The sequence below is a fragment of the Euleptes europaea genome, chromosome 1 (assembly GCF_029931775.1).
Source record: "Euleptes europaea isolate rEulEur1 chromosome 1, rEulEur1.hap1, whole genome shotgun sequence".
Classification (NCBI taxonomy): domain Eukaryota; kingdom Metazoa; phylum Chordata; class Lepidosauria; order Squamata; family Sphaerodactylidae; genus Euleptes; species Euleptes europaea.
The window spans coordinates 12,213,377-12,231,260 of NC_079312.1; the positions used below are offsets into that span (position 1 = coordinate 12,213,377).

Below are 17,884 nucleotides of genomic sequence, written 5' to 3' on the forward strand. Positions count from 1 at the left end.
CCTTACAAAGTATAGTCCTTGCCAATGCACGTACATCGTTCATTGGAAGAGCTGTAAAACTGCCATTATTAGCAACACCATCCAAGATGGAGTCCCCTGAAGTTGCCTTACCTTGATCCTCCTTTTTGCTCTGCTGAGCTATTTTCTGCACTTCAAGCCTCATTTTCTTGATAAGGCTCAGGGCAGATTACAAATGTTAAAAGAATATTTGTAAAAATGACCAGTCATCTATCACCCAACATGGAAATCCCAACAGTATCCCCCCCCCTTTTTTTTAATGAAACCGTCCTCCTGAGACCTGCTGCCTGATGCTGTCAGAGAAATGAAGCTCGAGTGGGAGTCATTGGCAGGAATAGGCACACCCTGCCGAAGAGGCTGCCGTCATCTGAGAATTTCCCTCCTTCCCAAAAAGAGTCTCCGCCCCCTCCAGTTAAGACATCTGGCCTCTTGCTCTGAGCAGCCCTCCCTGAAGAAAAGGGTCCCCCCCCCCAGACCCCCATTCTCTTTTTGGGACTCTTCTGATCTGCCCACTTGGGTGGGTGGGGCTAGAAAAGTTACAAACCAGGAGACAAAAAGTGATTGAGGGTGGTGGTGGTCAGGATGCCTCGATGGTCCCAGAGGAATCCCATGTTGTGCAACACCACCCTACCCACCCACGCCTGTCTGCCAAAGGAGGGCCCTGCTTGTATTCTCACGTCTCCTCCTAATCCAAAGGAATCCCAATGGCCATAGCAGAGAAAAAGATTCCTATTGTGGGGGGGGGGGCAGAGGAGGTTCCTCCCACCAGGGCTACATTTTGCCCCAGAGACACCACGTGGGGATTCAATTTGCTTTCATCCCTAGGAAGAAGCTCCGTAAGCGGAGCCCCACAGAGGGCCAGGGCCCCTCCTCTCTCTCGGTGGGGGTGGTTTCCATGGGGCCAGCTCTATCACCGTAAATGGCCCTCCCCTGCCTTATAAGGCTCTGCCTGGCAGCCCACAGGCCTTTCCGCTGGGGTTGCCAAGTGACCGGGAGAAACTGCAGCCTGCCTTTAGCAGAGGTTTCCCCTGCAGAGAGGCCAGGAAGGGAATCTGTTCCCGGCCTGGGCAGAAACGGGATCCTCTCCGGGCTTCTCGCTGCTGCAGTCCAGAGGGGCCGGATCCTGCCCTGGCTGGCCGCCCTCCTGGGCAGCACCGCCTCGCCTCCTCCTTGGGGCCCTGCTGTGCTCGAGAGACCCCCTCGCAGGGCTGCCCAGCCCGGGGGAGCTGCCCCCTCCCTTCCCTTCCCTTCCCTTCCCTTCCCCGCCCCACATACCTTGACCCTTCCAGGCAGCCTCCAGCGCTCCTGCAAGCACAACCACAAGGCGGGAGCTGGAGGACTCGTGTGCATGCGCTCTAGGAAATGCGGCTCTATCGCTTTAGCTCTCTCAAGCCCTCGCAGGCCGAGAGACAAATACTCTGTGTTGGAGCTGTCGTTAGGTAAAAGCCAGGCTTCCTTTAGCGCCATCTGCTGGCTCGGAATGTCAGCTCAGGATCCTGGAGGTTTCGTGTCGTCTGGCTGCGGTCTGGCCGTCTCTTGCCTCGAAAAACCCATTTGGTCGGCTGCGACTTGAGGCCAAATAAAATCAAAAGGGTTGCTGGGCGGGGCTGGCAAGGAAGGCCCTCTGTTCATGCTCGGCCAAGGGGAAACGAGACTGGAAACCAAAGAGAGTGCAAAACGAGCCCTGAATAATTTCAGGTAGTAACATTCACCCAAGCTTAGGAAAACTTCCAGGCCTCCAGGCAAGAGCAGTGAGGATCTCACAAGGAGGTAGTAGTCAAAGCATAGGACTTAGCTTCACACACCCCTTTCAGCCCCCTTAAGCTTTTCACTTCCCAAAAGGAGGACGGTGTCTCTCCAGTACAGTTCTATAGTATATACCCTTTTGTTTTCCTTTTTCGATGGTTCTGCATTTTTACAGGGCTTATTACTGGGTGCTCCCCTCTTAATGGGTACCCGCACTGCGGGTGTAACTGTAAAATTTTAGATACATGATACTTTGCATTACAAATCCCAGGCTGCAGCCAACCAGCCAAGCCACAGTTCCTATGAAAATACAGGCCTTGGGCCCATCTAGATATAATAGAGGCAGCCATGATTATCATTCACATTGAAAGGACACTGCATGTGTCTAGGGTTGACAACTTCCTGCTATTACAACTGATCTCCAGCCGATATAGACCAGTTCCCCTGGAGAAAATGGCCACTTTGGCAATTGGACTCTGGCTCTGAAGTCCCTCCCTTCCCCAAACCCTGCCCTCCTCAGGCTCTGTCCCAAAAACCTCTAGCTGGTGGCAAGAAAGGACCTGGCAAGTGTGTCTAACAGCTGGAGGAAGTTGGGAAAGCAAGAATTTGAACTCATACCTTCCCCCACAAGGATGCATTCTGCCGCCTAGACTCTTTTCTCCCAGCTGTGGCTTTCATACCATAAGGTATCACCATGGAGGCACTGAAGGGGCCTGTGAAGAATGGTGGGCAAATTTTTATATAACACCTGTGATGATATCTAAAATGAAAAAAGGAGATATGGATTTATGTTGGAAATGTGGGAAGGGAAAAGGCACTTTTATGTATGTATGGTGGATATGTAAAATTTTTTAAAAATTTTGGGAAAAAGCTGCCAGACCACACTCAGTGGGTTTTGAATATGTTGGCTGTCAGAGAAATCAGTGGAGTACTGTAAAGTGACTAAATTTGGAATATCCCAGATTCGCTTGCTGGCTGGATGTCAGATAGGCTCTCTGTCGACCCCGGAATGAAACAAGATGGTTTTCCCCACGGACAAAATTGAGTTTTTGCATTCCCTCCCTCCCCCAGTTTACACCTGGTCTCCTTCCCAAGATCTGCACCTCAATGGAGACCGGCCCTGGAAATCACTGATCTGATACCGGGTCCCACAAAACAATGACTGAGCCCGGGAAGATCAGCCAGTTAACGCGCACATTTATTTCCTGTATGCGTTTGCTTAAGTACTTGCCGGTAGTTAAATTCTGTATTGTCTCTTTGTTTCTCAAACCTAATCTTCCCTATTGTATCTGCCCTATATATGTATCAATATTCCCCCATGCCTGTATTCTAGCCTTAAGTCTTTGACCTGCTGAAATCGCTGACTTTCTGAAATAAACTTTTAACTCGCTGTACTGTCTGGAGAAAGGTTATTGCCAGGAACACATCGGATTGCTGAGGCCTGACACTGGAACTGCAAACAGAGCAGGTCTTTGTTCAATTTTTAAAGCCCTCTCACAGATCCAACAATCCTGTAATCCAGCAACTTCAACCACCTTTTGCAATTAGGTTTGTAGGGGTGATCTAAACCACTTACATACCTGAGCCCACACAGAAACTCAAACAACATACCTCCCACCATTATTTTAACGTTCACAGTCCTGCTCAGTATCAATCTGAAAACACTGCACACACAAGCACTCGCAAAATGCCCTAAATAGGTCTGGATTGTCGTGGGGTGTTGGGATTTCCCTTCTCTTTATTAACACTTCTTGGGGATTAGCATGAACCTTTTCCCAGAGTCCCGTCCAGTGGGGATTTTCCTGACTATCTACCCAGTAAAAAATTTTTACAGTCTCTGATGGGGCGGCACTACTTTGTGCTTTTATTATCAGCAAATGTTCGTCGTCGTAGATCAGTGACGAAAAGTTCAAAGTAAAGTGGGGGCAACACATTGCACTCCAATGGCAAAATTTGCCCCAACAGTTTGAAGCGGGTCGTGCTGTTCAGATGACAGGCTCTTAGAATGTTCCACTTACTAGAAGTGAAGGTATCTTATTCAGCCAGTCACCTAGTAAGCAGGACTCAACAACTTTATCTACCCCCGAAGGAGCAAGTCTTTTTATTGAATTGTTCCAGTAAAAATATGAAAAGAATTTAAATAAAAATATTATTTATTTCACATAAAATATATGCTTGTAAATAATTACAGAAATAAAAACTATATTAGTTAGTTCAACAGAGTGTATATATATGCAAGCATTAATAGCAATCATTATCAATCTCTATGATTCGCTATGAGAGTCCCTTAAGTATATATTTCATTCAGGAAACAATACAGTATACAGAAATCTTATAAGATAATGGTTAGTACATTGAATAAGCATTCTAATTTAAATCATTTAATTATAAGACATACTTTACCCAGTTATGTCATTGTAGAGTCTCTGTAAGGATTTCATAAGTTCATTTCAGAATAGTTCGATTCCTTCAGGTATTCTCTAAGTATCTTTCTGTCATTTCAATGCCTTTAGTAGTTATAAGAATAGAAGAGATCTCCTTGGTTTCATAATTTAATGTAAGAGCTGGTTCTGTCGCTCTCCCAGCAGTCTGTTTGCGACTGAAGTTTATGAAACCACAAAGTCTCTATATGTTTAAGATCTATGGGTCTGAAACCCATATTCAGATCAGAAAAGACTATGTATTAGCCATGCTTAAGCATGTATTGATATAAGTATTTTCTGTATAGTTGAGAGCCCTTTTGATGGTTCAACTATACTGTATTTAATCAGTATTTTAAAGATATGTGTAGCTTTTGCCAATATGTGTAAAGTTGTACAACTCTATTCTACAGTTTCTCTCTGGCAGTGCCAATCTTTAGAGAGAGTCTGAACATATGTATGTTTAAAGAGCTTAGAGCTCCATAGATCTCCATCTATGCATTTCCAATTATATGTATTCCAATCAGAGTATTTATGTATAAGCCAGTGTTTGGCTGTAATGCATATGTATGTATGCCAGGCAGTTCCATGTCAGACCTCAATCTTTAGAAATGATTGCAGAGTGTATTCAGTGCTCCCCTCCTGTGTAGAGGGACCTCTGATATGCTCTATAATGGGCTTCCTAGAGAAGCTTGCATTTACATCTTGTCCACGAGACCAGGAAGTCCGTACTTAAGACAGATCTTGTATGAGACTTGCATCTAGCCAGTGGCTTTTTCAAGCTCTCAGTGACAGTGGCTTCTACAAGCTCTCCATATTCAAATATGGCAAGATCCATTCTCTTACACTCCTTAAAGTATAAAAGATTTCATCCTTTCAGGATGAAACATTTGCACAGACAATCTATTCCAGACAACCAGCCCTCCAAGAGGCAAGTATAGTATCTCTATATGGCATAGTATCTCTCTGTGAGGTTTCTCTAGTATTTAGAGACAAGACATAAATGGCAATTGATCCTTGTGTGGATCAGGATACAAGTGTTTTACATCTCCTGGTCGATGGAGAGAAGACCATAGGTATATCCTCAGGTATCTCTCTACCTGTAGGCTGAGAGAAACCTCAATTTATATCATTCAATGTCCTTGAAATTGTGCTAATTCAATTCAGAGCAGGAATGCCACAGTCAGGTAACATTCCAGTAACTGAAACATTCCATAGTCATGCAGCTGGGACTTGGAAAGTTCAGAACTCAAGTATTTCAGAAGGTACAAATATTTCAGTTTATAAATAGCAGAAGCTGCCACTTCTAAATAACAAGTAAGCTATGAGCTAATTTATTCCAGTCAAGGAAGTAATTACTATGAAATGACATAATCTTTTTAATACATTTTAAGACATTTCAACCTTATGGAGGCATGCCATCCCAACACAATCCTAGTTCTACCTCAGGGCCTGCGACAAGTTCAGCTGGTACAGGGGGCTAAAGTATGTACAAAGGTCAGCGCTCGTTGGGGTTCCCAAACCGAAGTCTCCACTTGGGGCTTCAAGGGTCATGAAGTGTCTTGGGCTGCTGGTGGCGTGACCGCAAAAGATATGATTCTCTCTGGGGCACTTGGCTGTTGGTCGCAGGCAGCACCTCCTCTGTTATCGTGAAGAGGGGCGTGAGAGTCGGGATACGGTTGTCATCACCTGGTTGGCCTGGCTCGTGGCTGGCTCGGTCTGCTTCAGGATGCGTCTCAGGGTTGACAAGCTTTGTGTGCGAAGCGTGTATCCACTGGTCCTTTCCCTGGACTTTGATAGTAGTCGTTGTAACCAGGAGCGTTTCGTACGGCCCTTCCCACTTAGGCTGGAACTTGTTTTTCCTGCGATAAGTTAGTATCCACACCAGGTCCCCTGGTTGGATGTTATGGCACGCCACGTCAGCCGGAACCGATTGTGCGTTCTGCTCCTCCCTGTGGATGACCCTTAAGAGGTTTGAAAAAGACAAAACATATTTAGTAACCATGTCGCTTTCTTCTGTCAGGCTGGTACAGTGAGGAGGGTTATGAAAGGAAATGGTTGTCCAAACAGGATTTCGAACGGGATCAAGCTGTGTTTTCTGTTTGGGGTGTTGCGCAAGTGTATCATAGCTATGGGAAGAGTGTCCACCCATTACAATCCAGTGTCAGCATACAGCTTAACTAGTTTTCGCTTGATATCCCCATTCTTTCTTTCAATTGCGCCTGAACTTTCTGGGCGATACGGGGTGTGCCTGGCGTGTTTGATGGACACGCATGCCAGGACATGTTTGAATACATCAGAGATAAAAGCTGGCCCTAAGTCACTTCCAATAGTTACAGGTATCCCAAAACGAGGCAAGATTTCTTGAAATAAACATTTCACTGTGACCTCGGCCGTTTGATGTTTTACTGGGAAACACTCCACCCACCCACTAAACAGGTCAACTACTGTCAGGCAATACCTGAAACCCTGGCACGGTGGTAATTCAATGAAATCAATTTGTAAATGTTGAAACGGGCCATAGACCCATGGGTAGGCACTCTGTTGCCTGTTGGGCTTATTTGTTGTGAATTGTTGACAGGTGGAACATGCCTGGGTTTCACGTCTTGCCTCCAGGTGTATTCCCAGAGCTTACCATGATTTCTAAATTTGGGTAGCCACCCCCCCCCCCATTCCCATGAGGCTCACCTGGTGAGCCGCATGGGCCAAAGCACATACCATTTCACAGGGAGCTATGGGTCTGGGGGCGGAAGGCCGGTGCCATGGGGGTGGTTGCACTACACTGGGGCCTCTGGGGTTGAGTAGTTTGGGGGCCTCCTTGCCAAGGCTGTTGGTTTAAGGGACATGTTCTGGAAATGTGCCCAGGCTGATTGCACGCGTAACAAATAATATTCGGATTTGGCTGAGAGAGTGGTCTGGACTGGTGAGGTTGTTGATTTTTATTCGGCTGTCAGGGCTGGTAGGTCTGTGGCTGCTGTCCCTGAGGGAGAGGGGGTGCCCAAGCGGGGAGGGGCATTAGCCTTTGCCCTGGAGGCACTGTTGTTATAGCAATGACTGGCAGTGCTGACGCTGAGGCGGAGGAAGGAATTGTGGCAGAGTTAGTGGAAGGTTTATGCTTGTCAGCAACTGGGGCTGTGGAATTTTGCAACTTTTCTAGTTTAAGAGTCAGCATTGTTTTGGCTGCCTCCTTGTCTGTTTCCCATTGTTCCTGCAGGTTGTCCCAAAACTGAGTTGCTGCCTCAATAATTTCACTAACTGGTTTGGCATGGTATCCTACTATAGCCGTCTTAATAAATTTTCCTAAGGTGGGAAGCAGGCCATCTATAATCAAAGGGACTACTTGGGGTGCCTGTGCAGCGTCTTCTGGATCAATGTTAGAATATTGTTTTAGTGCTTTCTCCAGCCTTGCTAAAAACTCCCTGGGGGATTCAGCTTCTTGTTGTTTTACATCCCTGATTTTCCCCCATTCGACCTTTTTTGGAAAAGCTAATTCCAGGACAGCTAAGATATTCTGTTGTAATTGTTGTGCCTGAGTTAAAATGGCATCTGTAATGAGCACATGAGGGTTAGGGGTTTCAGCTGGCCATACTGTCCTGCCCTCAGCGTCAGTTCTTGCCAATTTTGCTATAGCAACGGTGCCTCCAGGGCAAGGGCTTATAAAGGGGGAAAATGGATTGATTAGGGTGGCTGAATACTGGGACACAGAGCCTAGTACTCTTCTATGGCCGGGCTCTGTCCCCCAGTAAACTTATAAACTAAAGCAGAGGTGAAAAGGAGACTGCTCATCTGTTCGCATACAGACAAGCTCATAAACTTAACAGGAGCTGCCCAGTCTAGATGAGAGGTTCCCTGTTCAGATTCCCGTCAGGGAGTCTCCACAGGATAAGTCTCTGTCTGGGGAGACGGGCTTATAAGGCTAATTGGGGTAGGATGTACGTGCTTGTGGAACCAATTGTTTTGGGCAACACACTCTCACACACTTCCTCCCCCTCCCATACCTTTTATATAATAACAGTGAATAAGATTACAAAAGAAAAAAGAAAAACCTGTAACAATATAAAGCCAATATAATCACAAACACTGGTCATCAGTCCTTGGGAGGAGAAAAAGTCCTTTCAAGGAGGGATGACTTATCTAAGTTTCCTTCCTGAGCAAATGCGTATGTCTCTTGACATTGAAAGAAAACAGAGGAAAGTAAAGGAAAATGCTTCAAAATAATTCAAAACTCGCTCGTTTGCCCAGGGACTCAGAAAAATAAATAAAAAGACGCACCATAACAGTCAAAATTCTTTAAGAATAGTCAGAATATACACAAGCTAAAATACTGGCCGCCGCGTCCCTGAGAAGGAAAACAAGATCTACCTTCTCAAGGAGGGGGGCGGCCAACTGGACTACCCTCCTGTACAAAATGCTGTGTCTTCTTGACACTAATTTAAAGGAAGAAAACAGGGGATAGGACAGAAAAACGCTTCAAAATAAACAGAACTGCTCCTTTGTACAGGGGTCCAGTACAAAGCAAACAAACCCAAAAAGGAAAAAAAATAGCTCACAAGACTCTTAAAAACTACACTTACTCACATAGCCAATGCCTTTCTGGCTTTCTACCTCTTTCTAACTACCATTTCTTTGTCAATCACCCCCTCTAGTGGCAGCATTTTAACTTGCATTAACTTAAATCTTCAATCACTACAATCTTTAATCACTATTTTCACAAAAACCGTCACAAACTCTTGACTATCTTCATTACAGCGAACTCTTCAAGCACTATCTTCACAATACTCAGCAATAGAAACAACTGAAACTTACTCTAACTTAAACTAACATTTTCACTGAACTGAACTTTACACAAAAAAGGAAAGAACCTTCTATCTTCGCAGAAACAGCAGAAAAAAGATGGACTTACCCTGAAACCCACATTTCACTGAACTGAATTTTACAAAGCAAAACATACTTATCTTTATCCTGACGCAGGCAGAAAGAAAGCCAATACATCTCAGTAGAACCTCAAACTGATGTGAGAAATTTTACGTTTGTTGTGCATGGACTTCTCTCTGCCTGCCTCTTACCAAAGCAAAGCCAGAGAATGTAATAGGAAAAGACAGACCGTGAGTTCAAGGCACCCTTAGACAATAGACCAAGATATATAACAGTAAATCAGACAGTTTATTAAACTTACAAGAAAATATAAAGCAAGGAAAGAAACAGTACTTAGCTTCAATATTCAAGGCAGAATTTAACAGACCCACATATAAGTTGACACACAGACAAACAGTTATCAGAGATCTCTGGATCATTCCAAGAAAGAGACAGAAGGCAATGAGGCCATGGTCTCTCCCTTAGAAGGACAAAGACTGGACCTCTGGAACGCCTTTTTATAGGCTAGACCATGAGGAGATGGTCTCAAACGGACCCCTCCTTGTCACATTCTTGAGGAGATGAGTTTTTCACAAATCATGGCCAATATTGTTTGGAAATGTTGTGTTCCAAAATAATTCCTTTTCGGGTCCGGGGTCCCTGACAAGCTGCCTGTTTACCCGTCAGCTCTGTAATAACAATTCCCCAGATAATTTGCTGCTGGTCTCAGCGACCTTGCTGTTCTCATAACATAATGTGGGGCACCTAATCTGATTTAGCTGACTGACTCCTAGCGACGCTGTATCCTGTTCCCCTTTAAGGTCAGGGGTTAGTTTGGAATTTAGGGTCAGTTAAAGGTCTGTTTCATGAAGGCCATAGTCTAAGCTACAGGTTATAATATTCAGGTATATAGGATGGTTTTTCTTAACTCAAACTAATGTTTAATACAAAAATTCTCACCACAGATGCCTCTGAAGATTACAACTCTGAGAGAATTTCTTTCCACACTCTGAGCATTCAAAAGGTTTCTCCCCTGTGTGGGTTCTTTGATGCCGTTGAAGATCACGTGTCTGACTGAATCTCTTCCCACACTCTGAGCATTCAAAAGGTTTCTCCCCTGTGTGGGTTCTTTGATGCCGTTGAAGATCGCGTGTCTGACTGAATCTCTTCCCACACTCTGAGCATTCAAAAGGTTTCTCCCCTGTGTGGGTTCTTTGATGCCGTTGAAGATCGCGTGTCTGACTGAATCTCTTCCCACACTCTGAGCATTCAAAAGATTTCTCCCCTGTGTGGGTTCTTTGATGCCTCTGAAGATCGCGTGTCTGTCTGAATCTCTTCCCACACTCTGAACATTCAAAAGGTTTCTCCCCTGTGTGGGTTCTTTGATGCTGTTGAAGATTGTAATTTCGACGGAATTTCTTTCCACACTCTGAGCATTCAAAAGGTTTCTCCCCTGTGTGGGTTCTTTGATGCCGTTGAAGATCGCATGTCTGACTGAATCTCTTCCCACACTCTGAGCATTCAAAAGGTTTCTCCCCTGTATGGGTTCTTTGATGCCTCTGAAGATCGCGTGTCTGTCTGAATCTCTTCCCACACTCTGAGCATTCAAAAGGTTTCTCCCCTGTGTGGGTTCTTTGATGCTGTTGAAGATGGTAATTCCGACGGAATTTCTTTCCACACTCTGAGCATTCAAAAGGTTTCTCCCCTGTGTGGGTTCTTTGATGCCTCTGAAGATCATGACTCCTACGGAATTTCTTTCCACACTCTGAGCATTCAAAAGGTTTCTCCCCTGTGTGGGTTCTTTGGTGCACAAGGAGCTCCGAGTTGTTTTTGAAGTACTGTCCACACTGAAAGCATGTATATGCCTTCATTCTACTATGCTTTGGAAAATGTATAGTGCCCTTTTTTCCATCAGAGAAACTCTTTCCACTCCCTGAGCAGGTAGATGGCTTCTCTTCTGAATGAATTCTTTGATGTTGAATGAGGCTTACTTTACGTGAGAAGCTCTTGCCACAGGATGAGCAGCTATACAGTTTCCTTGTCGTGTGAATTCTTTGGTGTTTAAGTAGCTCTGATCTACAGCTGAAGCTCCTTCCACATTCAAAACATTTCAAAGTGTTCTTTCCACTGTGCTTTGGCAAATGCACATTATACTGGACTTGATCGAAGAAGTCCATTCCACTCTCCTCCGCCATTTGAGTTAGTTCACAGAAATCCCCTCCTTGGCAAGGAGTGGGTTGATCCCTCTTCTCAATTAGGTGGCTTCCTTCATGGCCCTTTGCTCCATTGAGATTCCTGAAATTTCCTTTTACCTCTTGATTCTTAGCTGTGCCCAATGGTAACCCAGACAGTTCCTCATCATCCTCATTCTCCTGATCACTCCCTGTGGGAACAAGGAGAGAGATCTCGTTAGCACCCATGCAAGGAGGTCTGACCTGCCCTTGAAGTTCTTTCCACACCAAACTTATTTCACTGCTTCTTTCTTAGGGTACATAACAGCATTCATTAATGAACATTAGACCTAAATCAAAGAAGATTTTATACAGCGGCTCACCTGAGTGAATTCTTTGATGCAAAGTAATGTTTTCTGTCATATGAATTTTTTCTTGGAAATCCGTTCCTTGGCAAGGATTGGGTTGATCCCTCTTCTCAGCCAGGTGACTTCCTTTCTGCCTCTTGTGTCCACTTCGATTCCAGAAGTCTCCTTTCATCTCTTGATTTTTAGCTTTGTGCGGTGATAGCTGATGCAGTTTCTCATCTTCCATATTCTCCTGATAACAGGGGTGAATTCTTTGATGTGAAGCAAGGGTTGTTTGACGACTGAAGCTCTTTCCACACTCCACGAAGTAATACGGTTTCTCTAGTGAGGGAATACCTTTCTGGGAATCAATGCTCATTTTCTGAATAAAGGTCTTTCTAAAAGCCACTCTTTCCATTTCTTTTTTCCTGCAGTGGATTCTCTGGTCAGAATGGAGACCTTCGTTCCCTCTGTTTTTGGTTGGCCTTTCTTCTTGGACTGCAATTTCACATAAGTTCCCTCTTTGGCAAGGAATGGGCTTATCCCTCTTCTCATATGCATCATTTTCCTCATTCCTCTTGATTCCATTTGGATCCCTAAAGTTTCCTTCAGAGTCTTCCTCCATAGCATTTTCCAATGATGACTCCTGTATGCCACTGGCCTTCTCCCCTATGCTTCCTGCTGGAATAATGAGAGATCCAGTCAGGAGCCATGCAAGAAACCAAGTCAGATCTGTCACTCTTTTTTCCTGGAAGGTAATTTGATTCCTTCCTCAGAATCTCCTTCAACCCCAAAGTAAGGAGCTGGCTACACCTGTGCCTGGCCTTGCAATGAAGCCGTTTTTTTGTTCTGCATTTCCCTCCCCTCCTCCAAATCCCCCATATATACTTCAAAGGAAAAAGGTGCTAAAGATTTGTTCACCTCACTTTGTTTTGGTGTGTACATGAACACACATAAACACATAGGAATCTTCCTTATACTGAATCTGACCATTGGTCCATCAAGGCGAGTATTGTCTATTGAGACTGAAAGCAGCTCTCCAGCGTCTCAGGCTGAGGTTTTTCATACATTACCTGTTACCTGGTTCTTTTAACTGCAGATGCCAGGGGCTGAGCCAAGGACCTTCTGCATGCTAAGCAGAGGCTCTTCCATTGAGCCAGGACCCCTCCCCTTTTGATTTTCTGTGACTCTTGCTGAAGTACAAAAACCTGTAGTTTTGAGATAGGTGTGACACAGGGCATGAGCTGGTTTTCAGCCCCTGAAAAACAGGGGGAAAGCCTTCTCAAAGAAACCAAACAGTCCAAAGGGAACCACCCTGATTTCTAGAAGGGCGAGGGGGCAAAGAACTGAGAAGGACCAAAGACATCTTGGAGACCCCTGTAGGAAAGAGTACAGCAAGGCTCTTCTTAAGTCACCAGCCCCTCTCCCAAGAATAGAAAGTCCTCTGGAGAATCTAAGGACAGGGATGCAGCCTTTGAAAGGAGAGAAGGAGCCACTGCTGAGAGCCCCCGAAGGAGCTTCCAAGTCTCCCTGATCTCCGGCTCTATAAGGCCTCCCTCCCTCCTTACCCAGTGGGCTGGTCTCTCCATCCTCCTCTTCCTCAATGTCCATCAAGGGATGCCTCTGCTCACTCTCAGATGGAGCCTTGACTGCCTCAGAGATGCTCCCGGCTGCCTCCTCCAAGGGAACCTGCAACAGCAGAGTGGAACAGACCCTTTCAGGGAAGAATGACAGAGTATGGGCAGGGGGGAGGGTTGAAGAGAGGGGAGGGTTGTGTCTTCCTCCCAGAATTCAGCGGATTAGCTCAAGTGCTGAAGATATTGAGAATAAAAACTTGAAATACACAAAATTGAAAGCAACATAAAAATAAATAGGCCGCAGATGCCAATGATACGCAGAACCACCAAAACAAACAAAAAAAGGTTTTTGCATCAGATCTCTTAAAGATGCGCAACAAGCTTGTCTGAGTAAACTCCCAGGGCAGTGAATTCCACAAGTAAGGCACCACCACCAAAAGGCCCGAAACATACTGGAAGCCATGAAACACTACAGTAGGAGGGATCAGCAAGGAGATCTTTGTGACTCTGGTGGTCAAAGCCTGCAGACAGTGCTCCAGGATGCTCCTGTGACCTGGTGTGATGGCAGTGGGGCTTGAATCTAGGGCATCTAGAACCACATGGCCTGCTCTTTCGGGGGAAGGTGACCCCACCAAGTCTGAAGCCCCCTGAGATGGAGACAGATGTCAGCCTCTGTTCCACATCAGGCACTCCCGCACTCAGGCCCAGCAGCAAAAGGGCTTCACCTGCTTCTCCTGCCTGGAGAGGATCTCCTCGGCCAGGGCCACCGCCTGGGAGCAGCTCTCGGGGCTGCTCTCCCTCACCCGGCTCTGAATCTCCAGGGGGAAGATACTCAATAGCTGCTCCAGGATCCGCTCCTTGCTGTGATTCTCCACTCTCAGCCACCCACAGCACATTTCTCGCAGTTGGTTGTAAGCCCCGCGGGGCCCCTCAGCTTCCTGGTAGCTGAAACACCTGAACAGTTGACGCTGCTTCTCCCGGTTCAGGGCGTCCCATCGCAAGATGGCTATCTTCACCTTCCCATAATCCTCTCTGTCTCGGACATCCAGGCTGCTAAAGGCAGGCTCAGCTTCTCCAATGAGGGCTGGGAGGAGTCGGGTCACCCACTCTTCCTGGGGCCACTGACAGGCTTCGGCCACTTGCTCAAACGAGGCCAGAAAGGCCTTCGTGTCCTCCCAGGGTGAACGTTTCTTTGGCAAGGGAGGGATTCCCGGTGAAGAGTGAGGGTTTTCCACTGTCCTTAGGAACTCCTGCCACAGGGCTTCCCACTGTATGAGGGAAGGGGAACTCTCCCCTGCTTGCCGATGCATCAAATCTCCTGGCCTCCTTTCCAGGAATTCCTTCAGAGTCCCAACCTGGAGGATGTGAGGGGCTTTTCCTCTCCCCTCTGATACCTCCCCTGATTTGGGGCCTGTGGGGTCTTCTTTCTCCATTTGCCTTTCAGAATGATCCCTTAGGAATGGCGCTGCAGAATTAAACGTCTACACGATGCTTTTCTCTTCCAGACTCAGGTTCTCCCTGGAGAAATGGGAAGGAGAGAGAAAAGACAAAAACAGCATCTGGCATAGTGGCCCCAACGTGATTTTCTTCCCACATGCACAACTCCTATGCAAAACTCCATCATTTTTGTCTGTCTACAATGTCAATAAAAGCATAAAATAAGATGCTAATTAAAAGGCTCAGGATTTCTTTTCAAGGCTGCCTTCAGAATCTTACCATGTACAGGCCTTGCCAATGCATGTACATCGTTCATTGGAAGAGCTGTAAAATTGCAGTTATTACAAACACCATCCAAAATGGAGTCCCCTGAAGTTGCCTCACCTTGATCCTCCTTAGCCTGATCCCTCACCTACCCAGTGCCAGATTTACGTATAAGCTAAACAAGCTATAGGTTAGGGGCCCACTCTCTTGGGGGGCCCCAAAAAATTTGAAGGGAAAAAACCTGGATGTACATTTCCAAAATATAAGATAAACAACAAATACAATAAACCCTACACACAGCAACAGTGTTTTGTGTTGTGTAGGCTCCTATGATGTAAGTAATGGGCCCCGCCTGCTAGCCTGCTCCCTAAAATATCACTGGTTTGCTCATTTCGATATATAGGGTGCCTACATTCTGCATGGACTGGCTGCATGGCAACATGTAGCATGCAGCTACAGACTACAGTGCAACACAGTTGAATGTAGGTCAAGCTGTTGTACCTGTTATCTGGACATATAAAGGGCCCCATTACCTTTAATAGCTTAGGTAATTAAACCTAAATCCGGCCCTGTACCTACCTCACAGGGTGTCTGTTGTGGGGAGGGGAAGGGAAGGTGATTGTAAGCCGGGTTGAGTCTCTCTTAAGTGGTAGAGAAAGTCAGCATATAAAAACCAGTTCTTCTTCATCTTGTTTTTGGTCTGCTGACCTATTTTCTGCACTTCAAGCCTCATTTTCTTGATAAGGCCCAGGACAGATTACAAACTTAAAGAATATTTGTAAAAACGACCAGTCATCTATCACCCAACATGGAAATCCCAACAGTATCCCCCCTTTTTTTATGAAACCGTCCTCCTGAGACCTGCTGCCTGATGCTGTCAGAGAAATGAAGCTCAGGTGGGAGTCATTGGCAGGAATAGGCACACCCTGCCGAAGAGGCTGCCGTCATCTGAGAATTTCCCTCCTTCCCAAAAAGAGTCTCCGCCCCCTCCAGTTAAGGCATCTGGCCTCTTGCTCTGAGCAGCCCTCCCTGAAGAAAAGGATCCCCCCCCCAGACCCACATTCTCTTTTTGGGACTCTTCTGATCTGCCCACTTGGGAGGGTGGGGCTAGAAAAGTTACAAACCAGGAGACAAAAAGGGATGGGTGGCGGTGGTCAGGATGCCTTGATGGTCCCACAGGAATCCTATGTTGTGCAACACCACCCTACCCACCCACGCCCGTCTGCCAAAGGAGGGCCCTGCTTGTATTTGCACATCTCCTACTCCAAAGGAATCCCAATGGCCATAGCAGAGAAAAAGATTCCTATTTGGGGGGGGGGCAGAGGAGGTTCCTCCCACCAGGGCTACGTTTTGCCCCAGAGACACCACGTGGGGATTCAATTTGCTTTCAGCCCTAGGAAGAAGCGCGGTAAACGGGGACCCACAGAGGGCCAGGGCCCCTCCTCTCTCTCGGTGGGGGTGGGTTTCCATGGGGCCAGCTCTATCACCGGAAACTGCCCTCCCCTGCCTTATAAGGCTCTGCCTGGCAGCCCACAGGCCTTTCCGCTGGGGTTGCCAAGTGACCGGGAGAAACTCCAGCCTGCCCGGCTCCTGTGCCCTTAGCTGCAACGACCAGGAAGGGAATCTGTTCCCGGCCTGGGCAGAAACGGGATCCCCTCCGGGCTTCTCGCTGCTGATCTGCACCAGTCCAGAGGGGCCGGATCCTGCCCTGGCTGGCCGCCCTCCTGGGGAGCACCGCCTCGCCTCCTCCTTCCGGGCCCTGCTGTGCTCGAGAGACCCCCTCGCAGGGCTGCCCAGCCCGGGGGAGCTGCTCCCCCCCTTCCCTGCCCCACATACCTTGACCCTTCCTGGCGGCCTCCAGCGCTCCTGCAAGCACAACCACGAAGCGGAAGCTGGAGGACTCGTGTGCATGCTCTCTAGGAATCGCAGCTCTATCGCTTTAACCCTCTAAAGGCCTCGCAGGTAGAGAAACAAATACTCTGTTGAGAAAGGTGCTAGATAAAAGTCAGACTTCCTTTTAGCACCATCTACTGGCCCGGAATATCTACGGGGTGGGCTGCAACTGGAGGCAAAATAAAATTAAAAGGTTGCTGGGTGGGGATGGCAAGGAAGGCACTCTGTTCATGCTCGGCCGATGGAAAACCAGGCTGGAAACAGAGTACAAAACTAGCCCTGAACAATTCCAGGTAGTAATTTCAGGTACATACTAGAGCAGATATTAATGAAATCAGTCTGCGAGTATCTGAAGGACAACTTGGTGATCGGGGAAGTCAGCATGGATTTGTCCCCAACCGGTCCTACCAGACCAACCTTGTTTCTTTCTTCCTTCGAGTGAGCAGCTTACTGGATCGGGGGAACGCGGCTGATGCCTTTTACCTAGATTTCAGTGAGGCATTTGACAGGGTTCCCCACGATGTTCGGATGGGTAAACTGGAGGACTGCCGACTGGACCCTAGGATAGTTAGGTGGATAGAGAACAGGTTGCAGAACCATACTCAAAGAGTAGTTGTCAATGGTATTTCATCTTGAATGGAGAGAGGTGTCCAGTGGGGTGCCACAGGGCTCAGTTCTGGGCCCAGAACTTTTCAATGTTTTTATAAATGATCTGGATGAGGGTGAGATGACACCAAATTGGGAGGAGCAGTGAACACACCAGAAGATAAAGATAGAATTCAACACGATCTGGAAAAGTGGGTGGATGTGAAGAGGATGCAGTCCTACAAGGATAAATGCCGAGTTCCACATCTGGGTAACAGAAATGAGGGACATGCATACTGGATTGGGGATACACTTCTGGAAAGCAGTGTGTGTGAACATGATCTTGGGGTATGGGTGGACAGTATGAGCAACCAGTGCGATGCAGCGACAAAAAAAGTTAATGAGCTCTTGGAGAGCATCAACCGAGGCATAACATCCAAATCAGAAGATGTCATTGTTTCGCTGTACATTGCATTGGTCAGGACACACTAGGAGTATTGTGTGCAGTTCTGGAAGCCTCACTTCAAAAAGGATGTGGACAGACTTGAGAGCGACGAGGATGATCAGGGGTC

General features: G+C 46.8%; 2 protein-coding genes across 2 annotated transcripts; both read right to left on the reverse strand.

The window, feature by feature from the left end:
- Nucleotides 1-5,727: 5,727 nt before the first annotated feature.
- Nucleotides 5,728-11,803, reverse strand: LOC130493270 (zinc finger protein 436-like). The gene is made up of 4 exons (XM_056866973.1): nucleotides 11,593-11,803; nucleotides 11,030-11,421; nucleotides 9,999-10,876; nucleotides 5,728-6,148 (listed from the first exon to the last, which is right to left on the reverse strand). Exons 1-4 carry the CDS (start codon nucleotides 11,801-11,803, stop codon nucleotides 5,728-5,730), a joined length of 1,902 nt encoding a protein of 633 aa, XP_056722951.1.
- Nucleotides 11,804-12,807: 1,004 nt separating this feature from the next.
- LOC130493278 (SCAN domain-containing protein 3-like) lies at nucleotides 12,808-14,566 on the reverse strand. The gene is made up of 3 exons (XM_056866985.1): nucleotides 13,859-14,566; nucleotides 13,125-13,245; nucleotides 12,808-12,878 (listed from the first exon to the last, which is right to left on the reverse strand). The coding sequence occupies exons 1-3, from the start codon at nucleotides 14,564-14,566 to the stop codon at nucleotides 12,808-12,810; spliced, it is 900 nt and encodes a 299-aa protein (XP_056722963.1).
- Between the last annotated feature and the right edge of the window lie 3,318 nt (nucleotides 14,567-17,884).